Source organism: Bos indicus, chromosome 23, assembly GCF_029378745.1.
Source record: "Bos indicus isolate NIAB-ARS_2022 breed Sahiwal x Tharparkar chromosome 23, NIAB-ARS_B.indTharparkar_mat_pri_1.0, whole genome shotgun sequence".
In the NCBI taxonomy this organism is placed as follows: Eukaryota; Metazoa; Chordata; class Mammalia; order Artiodactyla; family Bovidae; genus Bos; species Bos indicus.
In genome coordinates, this window is record NC_091782.1 from 51,227,263 (window position 1) to 51,250,918 (window position 23,656).

General features: G+C 51.0%; 1 protein-coding gene across 5 annotated transcripts in view; it reads right to left on the reverse strand.

Annotated features, from left to right (window-relative positions):
• FARS2 (phenylalanyl-tRNA synthetase 2, mitochondrial) overlaps positions 1–23,656 on the reverse strand; it is a 305,489-nt gene that overhangs the window by 94,447 nt on the left and 187,386 nt on the right. For all 5 annotated transcript variants that reach the window (XM_070778461.1, XM_070778459.1, XM_070778458.1 and 2 more), the window contains one exon: positions 15,480–15,631. In XM_070778461.1, the coding sequence (XP_070634562.1) occupies positions 15,480–15,631 (152 nt within the window). The remainder of the gene's footprint in view (positions 1–15,479; positions 15,632–23,656) is intronic.

Sequence of the window (23,656 nt, forward strand, 5' to 3'; positions counted from 1 at the left end):
TCTTTCACAGGCAGAATCGTTCCCAGTCTTTGACCTCCCTTCCCGGGCCCCTGGGTCCCTTCTTGGACTAACGAAGCCCAGGTTCAACTACCGTGTGGGCTAGAGAGTCTGCACCTAGCAGTCCGTGCTGAAAACTGAGCCCTGACCACCAGGACACAGGGCGAGAAGAGGGTTTAGCAGCCCACACGTCTGTGTGCTGCCAGAACAAACGCTTTCACTGGAGCCAGCTGGTCGCCCTGCCTCAGTGGCCATCGTTACATCGTCAACACTGCCCCAAAGAGTGGGCATGTGTTCACTGGCAGCGGGACGAGGGTGAATGGAGGTTGACATCCCTACGCGGGGCACGAGCTTATGAAACAGCCCTCAACCTGGGCATTTCAGCGCCTGGGTGAGATTTTCCCTTCTTACCTTCCTCTTCTGCCCCTCTGATCTCACATCTTGCTTCTAATCAGAGCTCAGAGGAAACACATGTAAGGTAATTACTCCTGAGCACGCTGTGGAAGTGCTCACTGATTAGAAATCATTTTCAGAGGGAACACTGTAACACAAGAGTTTTGATCAAAGCTGGGTTATTACTTCGGTTCTTTGTCTCACCCATGGACACTTGCTCCCCATTCCTGGAAGAAAATTTGTGTGTGCATGAAGGTAGATCATAAGGGAGCTGAGAGTTTTTCTTAGAGTGGAGCTATTTGTTTCGTTCATTAGTCTAAAATATTTCTCTAAAAAGCCATTCATCAAGCCTTTTCCCCTAAAGCCTATGCTCTGAGCTCATAACGGCATTGCCTTCAGTACCATCTCCCTGGGAGGAAGTCAAGCTTAGGTTGAAATGCTCTGCAGGGTGAGACCCAAGCAAGGTCAGGGTGAACGTGCCTGTCCAGGCTGCTGAGAGCGACTGTCGCGAGGATGCAGAGAGCCCTCTGAAGACGTGACTGGGCTGCGGGGGGCTCGGGGTACCCGATGCGTTTACCCGCGGGCCCATCTTCCTGTGCTGGCCTCTTGAGTGATAAGCACTGGCACGGTCCAGGCCTTCAGGAACTGGCTGCTTTTAAGTTGTTCACAACTGTGCAAATTTACTCTCGAATCTCGCCCTGGAGGGCAGGCATCCAAGGTCGGCGACAGAAGCTGGAGGAAGATGCAAAGGAGGAAGTTCTATTTTTTTTCTTTTTTTTTGACATTTAAAAAAATCTTCTTCCGTTCTTCCTGAGGTGCTAGGTTAGATTCTACATGCAGGGGCAAAGGCAGGATATATTATAAACCAACTCTCAGTGACTGCTTTAGATGGGGAAGGAATGACTTCAGATATTCCAAAAGGCTTTTCAAGTGAAAATAATTTGTTCAGAGTAAGAGTTCTATCTTGGAGTAAACCATCCTTAGCCCTTAACTCCAATTAATCAGAAAGCTTAAACAACGGACAAGTGATTTTTAAAAAAGTCATATGAGGGATTCATGTGATTCAGAAGCATATTATACATGGATCATCCTGGATCAACTATAGCTCAAGCTTTAGCCTATACTGTTCTTCATTTACAGTTTCCTATACAGGTGTCTAAAGTATGTATTTTATATGTATGTGTGTTATAATCTGGGCTTCCCTGGTGGCTCAGATGGTAAAGAATCTGGCTGCAATGCAAGAGACCTGGGTTCGATCCCTAGGTCAGGAAGATCCCCTGGAGGAGGGCATGGCAACCCATTCCAGTATTCTTGCCTGGAGAATCCCATGGACAGAGCCTGGTGGGCTACAGCCATGGGGTCGCAAACAGTCGGACATGACTGAATTGACTTAGCATGCACACTTCATGGTGGGGAGGGGGAGAAACAGCCAACACCCAGATTTGATTTGGTTTTTCTGCAAGATATGAAGCAATGCAAAAGCTGCTGTGTCTCCTTTAAGTCCTGCCATGACCACCCAACAGCTGTGTGACCTCAGGCCAGTGACTTAAACTCTCCAAGCCTGAACCCTCCCCCTGTACCAGCATATAAAACGGTAGCTCACACAGAACAGGTACTCAATAGCCCCTGCATCTGCATGCGCGTGCGCGCGCACCCACCCACCCACACACACATACACTTCACCCTAATTAAATTGCCCACGTAGGATTATAAGAACACACTTGAAAGACACACAGTCATGAAAAAGCTCAACGTTATCTTGGGGATATAACCTTTAAAAACTCAGTCCAAGAGTGAAGCGGATAGCAGTAAAATAGAGAATGACTTAAAAAAAAAAGGATTATTCAGAAACCCACCAGATGATTTGAGAGTTGATTAGAGACAAGTTATCTGAGGAAAGTACGCGACCCTTGGGCAGTCTGCTCGGAACAAGGGGAAGAAACCAAGTGAGGCTTCAGAGAGCCCTGTTGCAGCCCGACGCCCGGCCTGCAGAGCAGACAACGGTGCAGGCGCCGCCCACGGCAGTCACAGTGAGGGACAGGCTGGCCCTCAGAGACCCTGCCTGACAGTCGGTGAAATCCACAAGTCCACACCTCCTCATGGCCCTACATCTCACGGGCACTGCTCTCACTGACCCATCTGCAAATAAAGAACCAGACGTCCAGTAAAGAAGAGAGGGAAGGTAGATCTGATACCCAATTTACAACATAACGTGGCCTTTCCCAGGCACCCCAGAGCTTCCTACAGGCATGTCTGCAAATGGTTGGATGAACTCTGAGCCAGTTCATTCTACCTAAGCAAGAAGAACCAACCTACTTTGCATTCCTGAAAATCCCCAAAGATACTCCGAATACACCTGACGGGATTCCCAGGTGAGAACAAACCTTCATGAGTGCTCTAAATGCGGAGTACAAACATTGTAATATTTCATATGCAAATTCCAGTAATGACTGAGAACAATACAAGCGTGCGTGCGATAGGATAACATACCCACGACAGGACAGGAGACACACAGACGGAGCGCCAGCCCCTGGGAACACGTCCACAGCCACACGAGGCTGAAGGACATGTGTTAAAATTAAAAATGCAATCATTCTGCTTTTGTAAAAAAAAGCTGGATGTGCTTCTATGAACCTCCTTTCAATTTTAGACTTTTATGTCGCTGCTATCAAGGCAGATTTATGACACCAGGTTTTTAGATGACGAACCAGTGGCTTGTCCAGATGAGAGAGAAGGCAGGCGAGGATGCAGGTGAGAACAATGGTGAGCGCTCCCTAGAGAGATGTCATGAGGAAGCGGGGTTTCATCCTGAGGTGCATGGCTCCGCAGGCAGCCTCACCGCTGCACGTTCTGCCCAGGGAGGCCCCAGCGTGCCCAGTGCCCTCGGGCCCCTGCATGAGTCGCCCGTTCACGCTGCAGGGAATTTTATAAATTGGTGTAACAATAGACATCTAAAATAGACATCTAATAGTTGATGTGCTCTGGAGACTACTTTATCATGAAATAGATTTTAAAACACCAATAGAGGATGGCAGAATTGTGCCACCTCCTAAAAATGACCAGTCTCCCTTGTTTCATGAACACTGACAGCAACGATCTTCCAGTCATCGACTTCACCAGATCAGCTGCGTGCTGAATTCCAAATCAGAAAACAAAGTGTTGGAATGAAGACTCTACAGGATGCACTTCTGGCCTGAATCTCATCTGAGTAACACAGACGCTGGGCCTGCCCCAGAATGGAAATCTCATCAGATACTGCCTTACAAACAGATGTGCTGGCTGCAAGGTCCGGCATTCCTTCCCATTTTCTCTATCAATAACGTCACACAGCCTACATCCTAGAGAATTTATTGTGCTCAGAAAAAAAAGTATGCTGCAACTTCTTCTTACGGTGTTAAAAAATTCCTTCTCAGATCTCAAAGCCCATCACACGTTTTTTTCTTTCCTGATATCCTCAACTTTCTTTCCTGGTCTTCCAATCCAAAACAATTAGACCTTATGAAAGCAGCTTTGTCGTTCATGTTCATCAAACAACTCAGGTGTCTCTTCTGAGCATGAGCCTAACTACACACGTAGCGTAACACACAACCTTCCAACGGGAGCTCTGCCGTTCCTGGCGTATAGTCAGTGCTCACTTCCAGCTACGATGAGTTTCTCCCAGAAGAAAAGCCAGCGCTAGGATTTCGCCACCACCGCCAGCAGCAGTTAAAACTATACCCGTACACGCCAGCTCCTGCAAAGGAACGTGTAAGGTAGGTTCTGACATTAATTCTGTTTTAAAGACAAACTCAGAGAGAGAGAGCAACTTAAAGTCCCACTGGTGACAAAGCCAAAACCTGAACTCGGGGCAGCTGAGAGGGCCCACGTGCTGTTCCGCGAGGCCTGCCGGCCCCTGTGACACACGGTCCACTCCTCCCGGGACACGTCAAGAAATGAGACAGAATACGACACAACCACATCATGCGTCCGCTGCAGGAAGACCGAGCTCCAGGGACCACGAGCAGTCTCAGGAGGGCGACGACACCCGAGAGGGCCCCTCCGCTCACATCCAGCGGGGGCTGTTTAAACTGCTTCTCCACCAAACACTCCCGTGTGATATTTAACAGAAACGGTTGCCTTCTCTTAACTGGGGGACGGGTGGAGAGGCTGATTTTAAAAACATAATGCAAAGGCCCAACTGATAAACAAATCTAAAAATTTTAAATTATTAATATCGCTTCTTTCAAACTTGAGTGGTCAAGTTTACTGATGATAAAGAAGCAAAACCTCCTTCTAACTACAATTATTAGCCGCTCAAAGCAGCATATCAACAGATCATAATAGCTGTTTTTCACAGTTGCTTATGCGAGTGTCAGCACGACTGAATGTAATTTTAATTAAACAAATCTGCCATTATGAGTACAATAACTGCCTTGCCATTTTTGCATTATGGCATGAGCTAAAAGAAAAAAAAATCTCCCTTGTATTGCAACAAGCAGAAAACCTATTTAGTAAGTAAAAGTATTGTTAAAAATAGTGTAACAGTATGATTACAATATATCAACGTGTAAAGTGGGTCCTACGTTACAGAGTCGGACTTCACCCTGCACCTGGTCCAGCCACTGGGCAAGCAGAGTGGCCTGCAGGGGGACGTCCAGCCAGGAAGGGGGGCTCCATGCTAGGAGTGGGGCATGAAGGACGCATTACCACCCCCCTGGGGGAACCCCACTGAAACCTCTAAGACATGTCTGTTTCCTGAGGAACACTTGCTCTGCTTCGAAGGTTGGAGGGACCTTGAATTTTGGTTTCCTACTATTAGGATTTTTCCATCTTGCATATCTGTATTGATCTCCTTTACTTAAACAAGGCCAAGAATAGCTTCTGTTCAGACTAGGCTTCTCGAGGGCTTGGTCTGTTTAATACTGCCAGCTATATTCCTGCGGCAGATGTGAGATGACATGATTTGGGATTCATATTTAAACAGGTTTTCTTGCCGGAGGAATCGTGAAAGGGAGAGGTTGAATATATAGGTATCCATTGATTGAATCTAGGTCAAAAACAATCACAACCTAAATATAACCGAGTCTTCCCCGCTTTTCCTGCCATATGTCCCTCCCACTTGTCCTCCCGTTCGCTCACCGTGGGACGGCTGTTTCGGGTTTGGGAGGTGACTGGAGGTGTGCGGTTGACTGCTAGAACCCTGTCGCTCAGGTGGACCCGCGGCCATCCGGAGGAGGCCACCCCCACAGGGGCGCGCAGACCCTGCTGCACAGACGCACCCAGAAGGACATGAGACTGGACCTTCCGGTGCCATTTCAAGAGATGCTGATCAAAGCATCATTTAAATTCTAAATCCTGCTCATATGCTTAGTGCCTAGTTTTCAGGCCATCCCCTTTCCTGAACTGAATACACTGACTGCACCCCTTTAAATGAATCTGAGGAGCCTTGTGTTGGGAGGACCCCCTCGCGCCGGGTTGCGGGTTGCTAACCACCACAGGTCCTCCAGCGGCTTCACTGGATCCTTAAAGTGATCCAAGCAGGGAAGGAAGACAAACACGGGGTAACGGGAAAGGGGAACTTCCTGCAGCACTGCTTCAGAGGGAACGGCCGGACGCACGCTCCGAAGGGCGGGCCGGGGGCGGAGCACAGCCCCCGGTTCTCTCTGCGGTCCGTCCCCCTCAGCCCCTGGTTCTCTCTGTGGTCCGTCCCCCTCAGCCCCTGGTTCTCTGTGTAGCGCGTCCACCCTCAGTGTGTCCATGACATCATGCATCCTCTCATCACGAACGCTTGTGGAATAAATATAACTGAAGGCACGGGGACGAAAGGTGAAGAAACCATATGATACGCAAGGTTTTCTGAACCGCAGCCCCTCGGGAGACCCTGGCGCCGCCTCCCGGACTCCATGGCGGCTCCTCGTGGCGGCTCCTCCTGTGGTTCGGCCACCACTGCTGCTCCGACCGTCCCTCCAAACGCCGCCCTCCCTCTCTCCCCACCCCGAGGTCTTCCCTGGGGCTCTCGCCTCGTCCCCCTCTCCTGTTCTAGAACTTACTGGGGTCCTAGTCCCGCCCGATTGTGGATGCTAACCCTGGCCTGCCTCCGGGGGCTCTCCGGTCAGCTGGGCTGTGTCCCCCCTCAGCCCAAGAGGCGCAAAGTAATCAAATCGCCTCCTCCAAAGGCCGCTGCCTCCTCCCCTCCCTCTGGCCTGGTCGGCTTCGGTCCTCCGGGTCCCACGTGCCCAGGCGCTGTGTTCCTCCCCCACCCCCCTGCTCTCTCCCTGGAACGGGCTCACCTTCCCCATAGATTTGGACCCTGAATATCTCCCCCACCAGCCAGCTTACTCCCACGAGGCTCTCGCCGCTCCCACCCCCCAGTGTCTCAGCGAGGACTTATCTCCTCTCACTCAGACTATATGCACACACGCATCTACTGGGTTGGCCAAAAAGTTTATTTGATTTTTCCCACAAGATGGTACAGGAATGCCCAAACGGACTTTCTGGCCAACCCAATACATCTTTTTCCTATGACCAACCTCATCCCTGGCCAACACGGTCGCCGCAGGCAAGATGGAAAATCCTTCATAAACTGCAAACGGGTGAACCAGCTCAGTGACTCCCCACGTGCTCGACGAGAAAGTCCACAATTTTATAAGGGAGTTCAGGGCCTTTGTGATGGGGCCCACCCCCAGCAGTCCCTCCCCCAGCCCCGTGCACCCTGCATGCTGGTAGGTGTGGACTCCTCTCCCACCTCTGTCTTCCAGTCTTTGGGCAAGCCACCCACTCTGCCCTGGCCCCGTCCATGTCTAAGTCCTGTTTGCCTTCAAGACTCCACTGAACCACGATCTGCAAAGTTGCTTGAGCATTTAAGGCAAAGGGAGATGCGGCCCATCTTTGAAACCACGGGGGTGCACCGCTCATCCAAGACCCTTGACGGCATGTGGACTGCAAACATCATCTGCACAGACCTGCTATCAGATGGTGAGCTGCTTGAGGACAGGCGCTCGTTTCTAAAAATCGCTCTGATATCTCTGGACCACGAGACTTACACACGCGCAGTGGCTCCCCTGCGCCAAGTGTTCAGTGCAGGTTCCCTGGAATGAATACGTTGCACCTAGACAGCGTTCATTTTTAGCCACTCCAGCTCAGAGGAGAAGAACCACTTCAAACTTGCACTGAACAGAAACACCGAGCGCCCAAGGCGGCCGCAGCTCCTCTCCATGCTGCTTCACGTCCTCTGACCACGAGGCTGCTGGCTTCAGCCTGCTTCCTTTGCCTTCTTGCCCGCTTCCAGGGCCCAAAGCTTCTGGGACTCGTCTGGTCTCCAGTAATGGAAACACACGCCCAAGGACCTTACATGCCGGGAGTTACACTGGCTTGTGGGGTCTGAGGAAGGACCGCGGAAAGGTCGGTGCAGCCGGGGCCCTGCACACGGCGGACCAGGATCCGCCCCGAAGGCTCCGCCTTCCGCCTCCCTTCTCGGCCGCTTCCTCCGCTGGCTCTCTGCCCTCTCTGCCCTCTCCACTGCAGGAAACATGGCCAGCGACGGTTCCTGGCAAGACCACTCACAGCCCAAGCTCTCTCTAGTTTTCCACCCAAACCAGATGGAGAAGAGGCCCATCGGCCCAGCCTTGTGAGGTGCTCCTCTCTGGACCAGTCGGCCGGGTCCAAAGGCAGAGTCCCACTGGACCACTGCAGCAGCTGCCCCGTCGAGACAGTGTGCGGGGAGGCAGGGGCTTCCGGGAAGGGGGGCCGGGGCTTCCGGGAAGGGGGGCCGGGGCTTCCGGGAAGGGGGGGCCGGGGCTTCCGGGAAAGGGGGGCCGGGGCGTCCGGGAAGGGGGGCCGGGGCTTCCGGGAAAGGGGGGCCGGGGCTTCCGGGAAAGGGAGGCAGAGGCTTCCGGGAAAGGGAGGCCGAGGCTTCCGGGAAAGGGAGGCCGGGGCTTCCGGGAAAGGGAGGCCGGGGCTTCCGGGAAAGGGAGGCCGGGGCTTCCGGGAAAGGAAGGCAGGGGCTTCCGGGAAAGGGAGGCAGGGGCTTCCGGGAAAGGGGGGCCGGGGCTTCCGGGAAAGGGGGGCCGGGGCTTCCGGGAAAGGGAGGCCGGGGCCCGCTTCAACTGTCACCCTGGGCAGGACGGTGCAGGGCATCATGGTTTGGGAGCTCCAGTCTCAAGAGATGGTAAGCTTCTCCACCTTCCCTGAGCAGAGAGCTTTTCTCTTCACCTCACCTTCCTTCATAGACGTTCCTCGTTCCTCGCATTAAGGCAAACAGACAAACACATGAACCCGTCCTAATCTGACTCCTTGAATTTCTCTCCTGCCTTGTGATCTCTCCTCTTCCAATCAGAAGAGGGGTTTCCTAGGTAACCGTGGACAATCTGCATACTTCTAACCCCCCTCCCCGCCCCTCCCCCCCCCCCCCCCAAATCAGCTTCCTGATCCTGGGAGCTCAGAGTTTCAAAATATATTTTATACAGGATATGACCAACCTTCTTCACAAAACTCCCCCCACCCTCTTTCTTTCTTTCTTTTCTATCTGAACATTTGGTCCAAACCACACTATTTTTAAACCAGTGGTTTACTCACATCCCAACTTATTGCAACCTAATTCTTGTTTCTATATAGCAATCCGCACCACACTTTCCTCTCCTGTAAGAAAAGAAACTGTCGTTAACTGAGAGGTAAGGTTCTGGTCATTTAAGCAGAAAATGTTACCAACTGGGTGTGTTTTGGGTCTACATGGAAAGAGGTGTCAGTTATATCCTGAAAAAATATATAACATAGAGATTTTTTTTTCTTTATGGTGAATCAATTTCATCAAAATTTCTTAATTGAGTACTTTGTTCTAAAGGCCAAAGAGAGTAGAAAGTTCAAGGCCTACTGCTTGGCGCTCATTTATAGAGCAAGGGTGGGAAAATGTATAAACATAAGGTGACGGAGCAGTTGCTAAAACAGAAGAACGTGCTAGAAACGCTGCTTCTACTATAACCATAGAATTTCAAAACTTGCACACTGGTTGCATTACTAGACAGATGATCCAGGAGAAATTACCATATTTAATGAACACTAGGATAAGAGATGGACTTCCCTGGTGGCTCAATGGTAAAGAATCAGCCTGCAATGTGGGAGACCTGGGCTCGATCCCTGGGTTGGGAAGATCCCTTGGAGGAGGGCATGGCAACCCACTCCAGTATTCTTGCCTGGAGGATCCCATGGACAGAGGAGCCTGGTACAGTTCACGGGGTCACAGAGAGTCAGACATGACAGTGAATACGCATAGCACAAGGTTTATTCCAGTAAACCTTTGTGTACACATCTAGACCACAGCTGTCATCTCCGGTATAGATACTTCACCTGCCTAATTTCCAAGGTTAGGGTCCTTCCTCATCTTACTATTGCCACCTCCTTTCGGGAGCAGGTGAGGGCTAAGAACAGTGGCCACATCTCTCAAGCACAGACTCCAAGCACTTCTGTGAAGTGTTCTTTCTCCTCTGAGAAATATCACACACGAGACATCCTACAAAGCAGTTCTGGAGACGACGGGCATTCTGTGGGTTTTGTCCTTACCCCTGAATCGTGCATCATGGAAAAGACATCCGTGTAAACGCAACTTAGGACCGACCCGGAATCCCCAGCCCTTGTTTGCTGTGTAACCGGCAGGGAAAAGACCAGGGCAGGGCATGGGGGAGGGTCTCTGTGCGGCCGGTGGGGAGACTGGGCTCAGACAGAGGTGACAGCATGACGACACCCGTGGGGTGGACCAGCTGTGCACAAACCCTAACACGCAGGGCCCCACGGGGCTCCACAGCTCAACGGTGTGCTGGCCGGCGCCGCGGGGACGCGATGGCAGCCACGCCACGTTCAGCAGAGTGAGCTGGTTTGTGCACACGCACAAGACACCCTCTGGGGCTTCCAGAACACCCCGAGGGGGCTCTGCTGGAGACAGACGTGTGTGAGCAGGTGGGTGGAGACCCTGGGGACAGTGGGACGGAAGCCCCTTTGCTTGCATACCCAGCGTCTGAGTCACAAGAGGCTCTGTGATGGGGATGCCCTCGCCTTCACAGCGCTGCCCTGGGGAGTCCTTGTCTCCTTCACGGGACTCTCAGGACATTCTACCTTGCTCTGTCCTCACTAGACCCTGATCAAATTCTTTCGATGATAACACCGTTTCTGACTCCAAACTACACCTGAACGAATGATCACAGCGACGCTATGGACTACTAAAATGAAGTGAAACAGAGACAGAAACTCCCACAAAGACCGGCTGTTTCCACTGGGTTTTCTAACTCCCCCATTCCCCGTGTCCCCCTACGCCTTGCATCTCAGATTCTGCCCCATTCTGGACTCAGAACCAGACTCCACCTCTGAGAGGCAGACCCGCAGAAGCCCTGGGCCAGTAGTGCTCAGCAGAACACGCAGACTGTCCTGCAAGGATTCCGCCCCAATATCCGGGGCTCCCACCCCAGGAGCGGCCTCCATGCTCCCCCAGGCCAGCCTGAGCTGGGCTCCCCTCCACACTTGCCTGGATGGCTGTCCCAAAGCCCAGATCCTCTGTGACCGCTGGTCTGCCCTGCTGCACGCCTCCACCTGCTCCTGACTGCCAGGCCCGCTATCAACACCCCAAAGGCAGACACCCAAACGGTGGGACCACTGGGCCCAGCTGTGCCCATCACCAGTCCTTCCCCATGGAGGGGCTCTTCCTCCCGGGGGTGGCTGCCCCCTGCCTTTTTTGGTGCATCCTCTTGACTGCTGCTGGAGCCTCAGATTGACCAAGTTGAGGAAAACAAGTCGCCAGGAGACGCTGGAGTCAGCTGCCTGGAACCGCCCTAGCCGGCAGGTCTCGGCCCAGCCCAGGGTGACACTGGAGCCCAGAGGCGCTGGGGGCACGAGAGGCTTGATGGTTTTTCAGGAGGCCAGCCAGGTGAGGCCCGAGTCTGCGGGGTGTCTCTTCTGCTCAGAAATGTGAAGTTGACTCAAAAAGGTCTCATCAGTGTATCGCGGAGACTTCCTTACAAATACAGACCCATCCTTAGAGACTCAGCTCCCAACTCTGTAGTGAGGGTAAGGGTGTGGTGATGCTCTGTACAGTTCTGAGGCAGCATTTGGATTCATGCACCTCCTGGTCGCCAGGACAACATCACCGACTCTGAGGACTGTGGCACACGGGCCTGAGTCTCTGTGGGGTGTGAAAAGTGAGTTGACAGACAAGGGGACTGGCGGTGGGGGGCAGGGGAGGGCCGACTCCCACCGCGGGCCCTGGGCGTTCATCTGGGTGGCAGCCAGTGGAAAGAAGTGACCTTGTGAACTGAGATAACAACTTTAAAGACCCAGTGATGGAAAGCCTTTCTCATAACTGACCCCCAAGACGGGAGAGGGGAGTTCTGCTCCTCATTCCACACCTGCGAGCAAGACAGAGACCTCCTGTCCCCACACACGCTGCCTGGGGAGCATGTCTTAACTGACGTCCCTCTGATCGCTACTGTGGGGGTGAGACAAGGCACCACAAAGGGGTGTGAGGCACCCTTACCTGCGTCTTGGAAAGAGGGCGCTCAGTCCCCACGCTTACAAAAAGGTGCACAAGGTGCCAAGCACAGACGCTGCTGGAGAACTCCCTGAAAAGTGCCAACGGCAAGTTCCAAAGGAGAGAGGGGCTTCCTGGTTAGTTTCCACAAGGGCGTGGGGTGGTGTGGCAGGCGGCTGGGGATGGGACGCCACGGGATGGGATGCCGCTGGCCCAGCGCCTGACCCCTGGCCCCACCTCCCCGGCGTCCAGGAGGCACTCGGGTCCCTCCCTGCTCTGTGCATGGCTGCTCCTCTGGGGTCAGGTCAGCCTGCAGGGGACCCCCAAGAATCCTTCCGCAAACGGCGAGGTCCTGGGGGGCACGTCGGAAGGGGGGGGTTCGGGGACTGAACTAACTGTGTTCTATAGTGTCTCCCGCTGGGGGCCAACGGGGCCGCTCTGTGATGGCGACAGAATACACCCCTCCCTGGCTGCTTTAAAAAGAAGGCTTGGGGACGGAGGGGAGATAAGGGATGGGGGAAAAGAAATACCAGGCTAAAAATAATTTTCTCTGAACTGCTTTCCGGGCTGTCTGAACCACAACAATAGACGTTCTTATACTCATGCCACCAGCCTTGTGATAAAAACGAGGGAAGGGCGAGCAGCCAGCGGAGTTCCAAGGCCGTCTCATTGGCACTGCGCGCTATTTCAAGGGGACACATCTTCTGACGTGCTCTCCAAGATTAGCTGGAGCGGGCTTCTCACTGCCGGCCAATCTTTAAGTTCCGGTAACTGAGCTTACTCGGCTCCGTCTCTAGAAAGACGACCAGAGAGGTCAGCCCCCCGCTGGCACTGCGCACAGCATCGCCTCGGCATACAGCCCGGAGACCAGCCTATGGACAATGGAGCCCAGCCTGCCAGCATCCACGCCACTGGATGGAGTATTTGTGTGTTTTTTTTCTTTCTGATAGAAAATTTACTCCTCATGTTGCGGGAGGACCAGGCTCCATTTCAGAGCGACATGCTGTGTGAACTCTCATTGTCTTCTTTCTAGAATCGGCTTCACCATCTGGACCGACCGCCAAACCCGAGCGGACTAGCTCTACTGAGGTTGTCCTCTGTCTTAGGAAACAAGATGGGTTGACTGTGGAAGTTACTGGTTGATACTCGACCACCTAACAATTATTTTAGAACGTGGCGGTTTTCAAAGCATGTCACACAGACGGACTAATCTTGTGTTTGTGGCAACCGCTGCAAGACGGTATCCGAGCTCTCAAGTGGGCAGAGGAGGAGCCTGCGGCCCGGCGGCCCAGGACCAGGGATTAGGATGCAGGGAGGCGGGAATCAGGGCGCCTGAGTCCCAGCTCTTTCCGCCAGACCACACGGCCTCGGCTTCCAACGCCATAAACCACCTCCGGTCATGGAGTAAAAGCCCCTCGAGGGAGGGAGGGAGGGTGGATAGGCACCCACCAGCCATAAGGCCATGAGCCTCCCCCCACCCCTGAGAACACTGAGAGCGGGCGGAGGGAGGTACGGGGCCCTGGGCCCCGCGGAGCCTGCGTCAGGGGGCCTGCAGGTGAAGACTAGGACGCGACTGAGCCAGCGGCCAGGGGCAAGCTGGGAGTCCCGCAGGTGGAGGCGGCCGGGGAGGGGGAGGGGAGGGAGGACCGGGAGGAGGACGGCAGTGTCCCCTTGCAGGTTCCGAAACCGTGCAGTGAGCCCCTCTGCTGAGGATGCTCTTGCTTGGAAAGGGGAGCTGGTTGGTTTAGGGCGGCCCCCCGACTAAACCAACGATAGGTTCTTGAACCAACGGCGGCTGGTCCACAGCCTGCTCAGACCCCAGGAAGCGGCCTGGCACGCAGGGCTCCGCCCAGCATGTGGGGTGACGGTTCGCTCAGTGAGCCTGTCTCCCCCCAGAACTGGTGCTGGTATAAGAGAGAGGACAGGCTGGAAGAGCCTTGGGCTGAGGCAGCGGGGCAGAGAGCGACTGTGTGTTTAACTATGGGAGGCGCTGAGATGCGGAGGGTCTCTGGCCTCAGACCTGCGTTGGTTTGAGTAGCCTTCAGCCCTGACTCAGGCGCACCCTAAATAAATCCGTTTGTCCTGAAGAGTCACCATGAGCGACTACTCTGTCCTGACGACAAAGCAGCCTAACAACTCAGAGGTGTTTTTACAGAAGCTGAAGGTCTCCACCAAAGGGTGCTGACTCGCATTAATCAGGACTGGGGGGCGTGTCACTCACAAGATGTCAAAGGGAGCCCCCAGCTCAGCCCTCAACCTCGTGCAAAGAGCGGGTTCCAAAAACCCAACGCATTCAAATATGAGGGACAAGAAGCAATCACATGCACACCACCGATGCACCAACTAAAATACAGGGAAGGAAGAAAAAGGGAAATGGCAGAAAAACTTACTGACGGGAAGTCAAAGAAAAATGCTGCCATTGGGTCACATGAAATTTCTGGCCAAGTATTTTGCAGTGAATTTTAAAAACCAAATGAAGCAATTTATTTAAGAAGGAAAAATCACAAAGCACAAATGACTCCGGGAAGAGACAGGAAGAAAACAGGGAACTGAAATATGAGCTTGAAGAACTCAGAAAAGGTGGGTGTGGGACAGAATATCTGAATGTGGGCAAGAAGAGGCCACAGAAGACGGAGGTGGGGGAGGTAACAGTGGGGGGAGCACCCAAGACCAAGTGGAGAGAGAGGTTTTTCAAACATCAGAGGGAAAAATAGCAGCCCGAGGCGTCGGGCAAAGGAGGGCTGGAGGGCATGTGTGGATCCCCAAGGGCAGAATCAGGAGAGAGCCTTGTTGATACGATTCAAGAAAACTTTCCTGAGACCCAGGAGGCAGCAAACCTTGATTAGAGAGAGACAAGGGTTCACATAGTAGCAAGAGCAGGTTACAACCGAGAGGGATCCTGACACGGTTATTAAACTTTGAAGACAAAAAATTCTTTAGGAAGAAAAGAAAAAAAGATCAAGCCTGGCCTCAAATTCCTTAAATCAACTTCAACTTGAGAAGACAGCTGAGGAACATTTACGAGACCCTGCTCCCCCCAAAAACGGGCGAGCCGAGGACCTGACATCCACCCAAGCTGCCAGGTGAATACCGACATAGATGGAGACACGGTGCTGAGCGTGCAGGCGCTCAGGGAACACCGCCTCCCGCAGTGCTTGAGCACGCTTCCAGACGCACACGGAACTCCTAGGGCGCAGTACGGGTCTTGGTGTGTGGTATGTGCTTAATAAACGTCCACCAAGAGACCAACAAAACAGCTTTCCCGCCACAAACTGCTCTGTCGGCTCCATTTCCTCAGCACCCAGAATGTGAGAGGGTAAGAAATCGCTTCCCAAAACAACACCGGAAAACTCCAAGATCTTTAAAATCTTCTATTTCATATCCTTTGTTTACTAAGGCAGGAAAGATGAAAACCGCATCTTGAAAGATTTTCAGAAAGTACTGATATAAAAGAGTTTTCTGATATGCTTAAGGTTCGCTATAAATTCAGATCACATTTGTCTCTTACTACATTGCAGCAAAACTCGATTACATACTCCCACATGCCATTTGTCACAGAGAACAAAAAAGGGTAAGTCAGAGAGCGTTTTGTTTTACTTACTTTGGATGTTCAAACTTGTCTATAAGATCAACTTTTTCCACCAGGTCTCCTCCAATTGTTCGGACTAAGTCATAGAAATCGTTCTCTGTGTAATTCTCGCGAGGTAGCCAGAAGGAGATGTCGTTGATCACAGCAGGGTATTTGCTGAGAGGCTAACGAAATGAGAGAAGAAAAGACAGACTGATTTGTTGGTTGGATGTCAATGTTTGAGTGTTTTCAGGGCAACTTTCACTTGGGCTAGTTAGAAAATGCTGGCAAGACATTGCTTCAGCACTTGAATGTTCAGGAACAAAACGAACTTAAAAGATAAGTCAGTATCCAAAATTAGCAAATGCGACTGTGAATATCCTTATCACATTCATGTGTAACGTTACCATATATTATATTTGTATTGCCATTAATGTTCAATTTATGAATGTATGAATACAAGTATGAATACATCATACTTCATTTTTTTTTTCATTTGAAAACTAGAGGAGAAAAGTTCACATCTAATTAACAAGCAATTCATTAACTCCCTGTGATACTTTCAGGAAGCCATTTTAATAGAGAAATAAGTAAGTGCCTGTCAGAATTGATATTTCAATTAGTAATGTCATTATTTGTTAGTATTTCTAATTATTAAGGGAATACTTCTAATTGTTAATTATGTGGGGAGTTATTTTTCAAATTATGCTTCTAAGGATGTGATAGACACAAATGTAGCCATTCCTCCATTTTATCCCCCTCTTTTCCCAGTTTATTAGGGGTCAATAACTAGTTCATAATATTGGATACAAATTTAAAATTAGGTATTTTTAGAAGTTATCATATTTGTTTACACAGGTTAAATACATACATCACAAATACACATCTATATATTACTCATATATATACACACATACACATAGATAGTCGTGATGGAAGTCTGTTAAGTTACTTCCACAATAAAAAATGTCTCCTTAAATGCTTCATTATATACCTATGAAATCTATACAACTAAGGAAATATCTACTAAAGCTATAAATTTGTTAGAAGAACAAGTTTATACATCAATTTACACTAAGCCTGATATCACTATAAACCCACTGATGAATCACTGATTTGAAAAAGTATACAACTTTTTAAACAGAAAAACCTCTGAAGAACCAAGTACTCAAACATAAATGATCTCAACTTGCAATATCAACAAAGCTGTCAAACAAAAGCATTGGTTCGGAACACACATTTCAAACCAACATAATAAAGCTACCATCCAGGTGCTCCTGACAAAGTACCACTGCTCCTGAAAAACATCCTGTTTTTTTCAGAGCTGAGATGCTGTGATAAACAATCTGCAGGTTACAATAACAATGTGAGATGAAGGAGGTGGCTGGTTACACAGTGCTTTTCCTTTGAATGGTACCCTTCTGCCACTTCTAAGGAACATGGGAATTTAGGGGAATTAGTTAAGAGGCAGAGGTTGTCAGGAATAAGCATGAAATCTCTTCCACGACAGACATGGGAGGAGGCACTGGCTTCAGGAGTCCAAGAACAACAGTCAACGTGACAACAGCCAGAATGTAAGACACTACAAAATTTAGGGTTTATATTACCGTAAATACAGGTGTTAAACCACGGAGGAAAACCCAGACCCTTGTATTGCAAACCTAGTTCACGCTAACAAGAGGTAGCAAGTTTAAAGCAGCGACGGCAGGTGCCTTGAGAGCTTGGCAAGTGTAGAACCTGAGGCTTTCACAGCTCCTGACGGCTGACCCTCTCTCTTGCCTCTCTTCCTGCAGATGAACATCTTTCCTTTTCTCTCCAGTGAAAGCATGTGGGAGGCAGACTTCAGAACTGACCTGGCTGAGACACGCCCACGCAGACCATCTGATGAGGCTGAGACTGCAGGGTCACTGTGTCTCCGCCCAGCTGTGCCCTTTAGCAATGATGACACATCTGCCGTCGGGCAGAGCTGCTTCTGCACCAGGAATCTGTCTCTTCTTCCCGGCCGCGTAGAGGCTTTCTTCTTGAGCTTGGAGGTTCTAATGAGGCTGGGCCTGCGCTCGTCTTGGTTTATTCTGCTCAGGACTCAGCGTGCGCCTTCACCCAGATGCTTCATGTCTTCATCTATGTCGGAAAGTTCCAGCCACGACTCCTGTTTTTCTCTTCCGCAACCCCACTGCTCCGCGTTGCGGGGCTTCTCAATCTACCTTCCGTTTCTCTTACCTGACTGATTGCAGGTTTTTAATCTTTAGGTATTTGTGCTCTGTGCTGGGTGTAATTCTTTAGTCACAGCCTCTGAGTTACTCATTCTCCTTTCAACTGACTTCTGGTCTCATCTGTTTCTCTCTCTCTTTTTTTTAATCTCTATTTCAGTGAATTTATTATTCATTTCTAATATTTCGAATGTCTTTTCCCCGTAAGTATTTACACTTCATTTTTTGCCTTTTATTCAGAATTTCCTCTTCTTTGTCATGGTCTTGAAGAACTAAAAAGCCTCTTGAGGAAAGTGAAAGAGGAGAGTGAAAAAGTTGGCTTAAAGCCAAACATTCAGAAAACTAAGATCATGGCATCTGGTCTCATCACTTCATGGGAAATAGATGGGAAAACAGTGGAAACAGTGGCTGACTTTATTTTTGGGGGCTCCATAATCACTGCAGATGGTGATTGCAGCCATGAAATTAAAAGACGCTTGCTCCTTGGAAGGAAAGCTATGACCAACTTAGACAGCATATTCAAAAGCAGAGACATTACTTTGTCAACAAAGGTCCATCTAGTCAAAGCTACGGTTTTTCCAGTAGTCATGTATGGATGTGAGAGCTGGACTACAAAGAAAGCTGAGCACTGAAGAATTGATGCTTTTGAACTGTGGTGTTGGAGAAGACTCTTGCGAGTCCCTTGGACTGCAAGGAGATAAAAGCAGTCCATCCTAAAGGAGATCAGTCCTGAGTGTTCATTGGAAGGACTGATGCTAAGGCTGAAACTCCAATATTTTGGCCACCTGATGCGAAGAGCTGAGTCATTTGAAAAGATCTGATGCTGGGACGGATTACGGGCAGGAGGAGAAGGGGACGACAGAGGATGAGATGGTTGGATGGCATCACCGACTCAATGGACATGAGTTTGGGTGGACTCCGGGAGTTGGTGATGGACAGGGAGGCCTGGCGTGCTGCAATTCATGGGGTTGCAAAGAGTCGTACACAACTGCGTGACTGAACTGAACCGATCTCTTTGAGGACCCTGGGCGTGGGGGAGGGACCCCGGGGGGCTGGCGCCTCCACCGTCTCTGGAGGAACAGCTGTGGAACCTCGAGGCGGCTTTGCTGAGCCTTGCAGCCGAGCGTCAGGCCTCAGTCTTGGCCCTGCTGGGTGTGTTCACGCGTCTGAGGAGACTGACCGCACAGCTTCCTCATCTCTCAAACGGAGATGGTGCCTACATGAGCAAACTGCAGTGAAGACACAAAGTAACACTCGCGAGGCACAGCCTTCATCGCTTTCTTGCCCAGCTCAGCAGACGCACACCTGTGACAGCTGTCCAAGACCCCGTTGCTAAAGGGACTGGGGTAGGGGAGGTGGTGGTGGTTTAGTCGCTCAGTCGTGTCTGACTCTTGCGATCCCATGGACTGTAGCCCATCAGGCTCCTCTGTGCATGGGATTCTCCAGGCAAGGATGCTGGAGTGGGTTGCCGGTAGGGGAGGGGCTTGTCTAAAGAGGGAGATTTTGGTTTAACGGGGCTCCCCGGCCCTAGCTGGCCCCTTGCTCCAGGCTCGCCCCTGCCAATATGCAAAATATAAACGTCTCCACGTACCTGCTAAGGTGAAAACCTCACAGGCGTCCTTCCCATCACCCACGGTGAAGCTGTAACTGTTCAGGAATGCTGTCTATTGAGGCCAGCTCACCCGTCCACGGTAATGCAGCCTGGTGCAGCGTGTTTTACTCAAGCAATTGGTTTCTGTACCAACACCTCCCTCGCGACTGGACCACCCACCTGTCTCCTGGTGTTGCTCAAGGAGGGCACAGGTTACCTTCCCCACAGGGGAGGCCTTCTGCTCTAGCCAGCGGTTATTCGCTCAACCTCTGGCTTCTTCCCTTTAGGCAAAGCTAGTGTGATTTTTTTTTCCGTTTAAAGATTATTGTGACAGTCGTTCTAACAGGGACGGGCCCGCTTCCCCGTCAGCTTGCCACAGTTCTGGAATCGCCGCAGTGACATCCACTCAGCTTCTGGCCACGGCCATGTGTGGGCAAAGTTCACCCTGTGCGGTTCGCCCGGGCTCGGCATCTCCTCCGAGAACACAGCCCTGGCCCTCGGTCTTGATGGTGATCACGCTACCGATGTGCCGCCTGTGGGTGCCGTGCGCCAGGGAGGGCGCTGGCGCTTTCCTCACTGACGGACGGCGCGCTCCCGTGGCGCGGCCACCTTTCCTGTTCATGGTGTCCACGGGGACACTGTGGCTGACAGACGTTAGCTGCTGTGCTCCAGGTTGACAAGTCAGTGAGCAGCAGGGCCAAGGTCAAATGCAAGGCCAGGCTGCGCTCTTAACCGCCATGCTTTAAAGCCTCCATTTAAAACAAAGGTTTCACAGGAAGCAGCTCAGCTCCTTAGTCCTGTTTCCAGAAGCAGTCTGTTCAGCCCAATTAATAACTGTGTAAATAAGACCAAAGCTAACATGTATCCCTATGGCGCCGTCCATGACCTTTCCTTTTCAAATGACTCATTTAGCTTTTCGATTCATTATCTCGACTTACAAGCACTTCCAGTCTGTTTACTGTCTATGCGACTGTGATCTTATCTAAATGAACTTAAAAACCGGTCTTTCCTATAAAACAGTACGCATCACCAGTGACTTTCCTGTACATTCAAATCACAGCCCTGACTACAATTCCATCTACTTCAAATGACAGCCCTGACTTCAATTCCATCTACTCGATTTGTAATAAGAAACGGCTTCCTGAATTTGGCTTTCGGGTTTGGTGCTTGACAAGTTCAGGTTGTTCTCACTCAAGGCTCCGTGCTGCCTTGATGTTTACAGATTTTGTCGCTTTGTTCCAACAGTTTGTTTTTGATTCTGACTTAATTTCGCCAAGCGCCAGGAGTGCACTGTGCTGGTTGGAGGCAGGCCCGGCTCCCACTCGGGAACTCTTGTTCCGTGACTTCCCTGAGAAGCCACGTGAGATCCACCGAGTGCTAAGCATGCTTCCAACCATTAAGGAAGCCTCCCATGTTTGTTCTTATCTTTTGACAGAATTTCAGTTAGATACGAAGATTCGCAGGAAACAAAAACTTTCCACAAGGAAATCACACGGAACAATGCAGCCCTTCTGGCAAATGTGGATTGGATTAATCGAGCCTGTTTCTAAAGCATGGCCGCCAACTATCCACTGACGGCCTTAAGAGCAGAAACGGGGTCTGAGGTCTTTTTGAATCCTCTCTGATCTACTTTCAAGCTTAAGAATTCTTTATTTGGAACTTCCCTGGTGGTCCAGTGGTTAAGAATCCGCCTGCCAACGCAGGGGACATGGGTTTGATCCCTGATCTGGGAAGATCCCACATGCCATGGAGAACTAAGCTCGTGTGCCACAGCTATGAAGCCCCCAGGCCCTGCGAAGCCGCTGCAGTGAGAGGCAACTAGAGAGCAGTGTCCGCTCGCCACAGCAAGAGAGAGCCCTCATGCAGCAGCGAGGCCCAGTGCGGTCAAAACAAACAAACATGTAGAAATCTAAAAAATACATTCATTTAAAACAAATCAAACGCCACCCAGCATTAGAAAACCAAGGATGGCTTCCGCCACCGCAGGTAGGCAGGCAGGAGCACGGCACTGCACGCGGCCCATGTTCTCTGTGGGACAGAGGGGACCCGGGGCGAGGTGTCAGGGCCCTGCCTGAACATGGTGGTTCTTAGCTTAAGAAACAAGGGGGCAAAGGAAGCCCCAGAAATCTCTGTTCAAGTGCAGTTTCGTCTGTGCTTCTGGTTAAAGCACTGCAGGGGGAGGGGCCTGCAGCCCAGACCACTCCCTCTGAGCATCGGGGGGCGGGTGCTGACAGAGACCAGTGCTGAAAATAAAGGGCATCTTTCAGGGGAGATGGAACATTTCTCAAACTGACTGTGCAGCTGGTCACACATCGTGAATGTACTAAAGCCCACTGAACTGCACAGGTTTAATGAGGAAATTGTATAGGATGCAGATTACATCTCCAGAAAATTGCTGTGAAGACAGTAAAAATCATTTTGAAGACAATAAATATATTGCTATGAATAAATAGATGCATCAAGGGAAGAAAGAAGGGTCTTTGGAACGGGAAACTTCTATCTCCCATTCAGTCTCTTTATTTCGTCTTCAGAACTTGTCAAAGACATCATTTCTTATGTTCACTTTTTTCCCTCTGGTTTTGGGGAGCAGGGGCTGCTCTGTCTTGACGCGTGGACTTCTCGTTGCCGGGGCTTCTCGTTCTGTGGAGCGCGGGCTTCGCTGCTCCGAGCCCCGTGGGATCTCTCCGGATCAAGGATTGAACCTGTGTCTCGTGCACTGACAGGCAGATTCTTTACCCCTGAGCCACCAGGGAAGACCGTAAACCCACTATTTTCAGGTTAAAAGACTGAGCCTTTCCAATGCCAGCATTACTTCTGAATGCTAGCTGGCCCTCTCAGAGAAGGTTTGCACGGTCATTTAAATCTTCCACTAAATTTCTCGGCTTATCTTCACAGTCTTACATCATCACTGTGTTTTAAGTGAGGTCACAACGAGTTTAACGATGACGACTGTTTCCAGGTAACCATGTTCACCGGGGGATGGGTATTTCCCTTCATACACCTCAGATAAGTGAGTGGGGGCTACAGATTAAAAAAAGAAAAAGACATAATGGGAAACCAGGTGTGTTAACCCTCGCCCCACACTTAACCTGGAAACAGCTCTAAGCACCGCCTGGCTGGCCTGCTCCCAGCGCCGGCTCCGTCTCCCGTCACCGCCCGTCCTGCAGGTCCCCGATCTTAAAAGGCTGGATGCTGGGAGGGCCGGGAGCTGGGACTCGACCTGGCTCACGCAGAGCTGGCCTTCAAGCTACTCTCCACTGTTCAGAGGAGAGTGGGCAAAACGGACACGGACCTCCACCACTTGAGACGTCTGACTCCCAGCAGCTGCTGCTGCTAAGTCGCTTCAGTCGTGTCTGACTCTGTGCGACCCCATAGACGGCAGCCCACCAGGCTCCCCCGTCCCTGGGATTCTCCAGGCAAGAACACTGGAGTGGGTCTGACTCCCAGCGGCTGGTCCAAGCCTGGAGTGAAGATCGCACTTCAGGCCTTTTGCAGGGCGGACTCCCTTGGACCGCACCTCCTTCCGCCCCTCCTCTCCCGTCCTCTCCCCACACACGCAGGTGTTGGTATTTCTGCCTGATCCCGTAAGGCCAAAGAACCGGCCCGGGGCAGACCCCCACCCTGTGTCTGTGAAGCTTTTTCTCCATTGTATTTGACCATAGAAACGTCCAAGGGAGGTTCATTTGGGCAAAACCTCTGAAAACATTTACGGATTTGGTTTTTCCAGAAAACAGCCTAATATTAACTCTTGACAGAAACAGATATGGAACAAAAAGCTAACTGTGAGGACCTAAATTTTTCAGAGAAAACCTGGCAGCTGCTCTGGGCCGGCAGGGGGGTGGGGGTGGGTTGGGGGGCTGGGAGAAGGGGATGGGATTGGGTGGGAAGACCCCAAGATACAAAAAAACTGGGGGGCTTCCTGGGGATCTATGGTGTTCTTATTCTTCCTACACAAACATTACTTTCCAAATATTAGATACAAAGAAAATGAAGGAAAAAATGGTCTCAATTTTTAGTCATTTACCCAGAGAAATTATGCTAAGAGGAAAACAAGGGCCACAGTTTGTGTGTCCGCATTTTAAAAGGAAATGGTTTCTTCTCTATTTAAAATAAAATTCCACCTGTTAGTATTAAATTCTATTTCAGTAACAGAAACAATGAGTTCGACTTCTCCACATTAGGGAGAAATGGGAAGCGTTATTTTCTTCCGCAACAAATCCATGCGAGTCGAACACTGTTTACAGCACAGTGCCCAGGGCAGGTGTAACGGAGGCCTTAGTTCCGGGTACATGGACGGTGAATGCGGGTCCTGATGGAGGCGCCCCGTGCCCGACTCAGGTGCAAGCTGGCAGAAGGTGCACTGGGCTGGAGCCAGGGGAGAAGATGGCCAGTGTTGAGCAGCCGCCCTC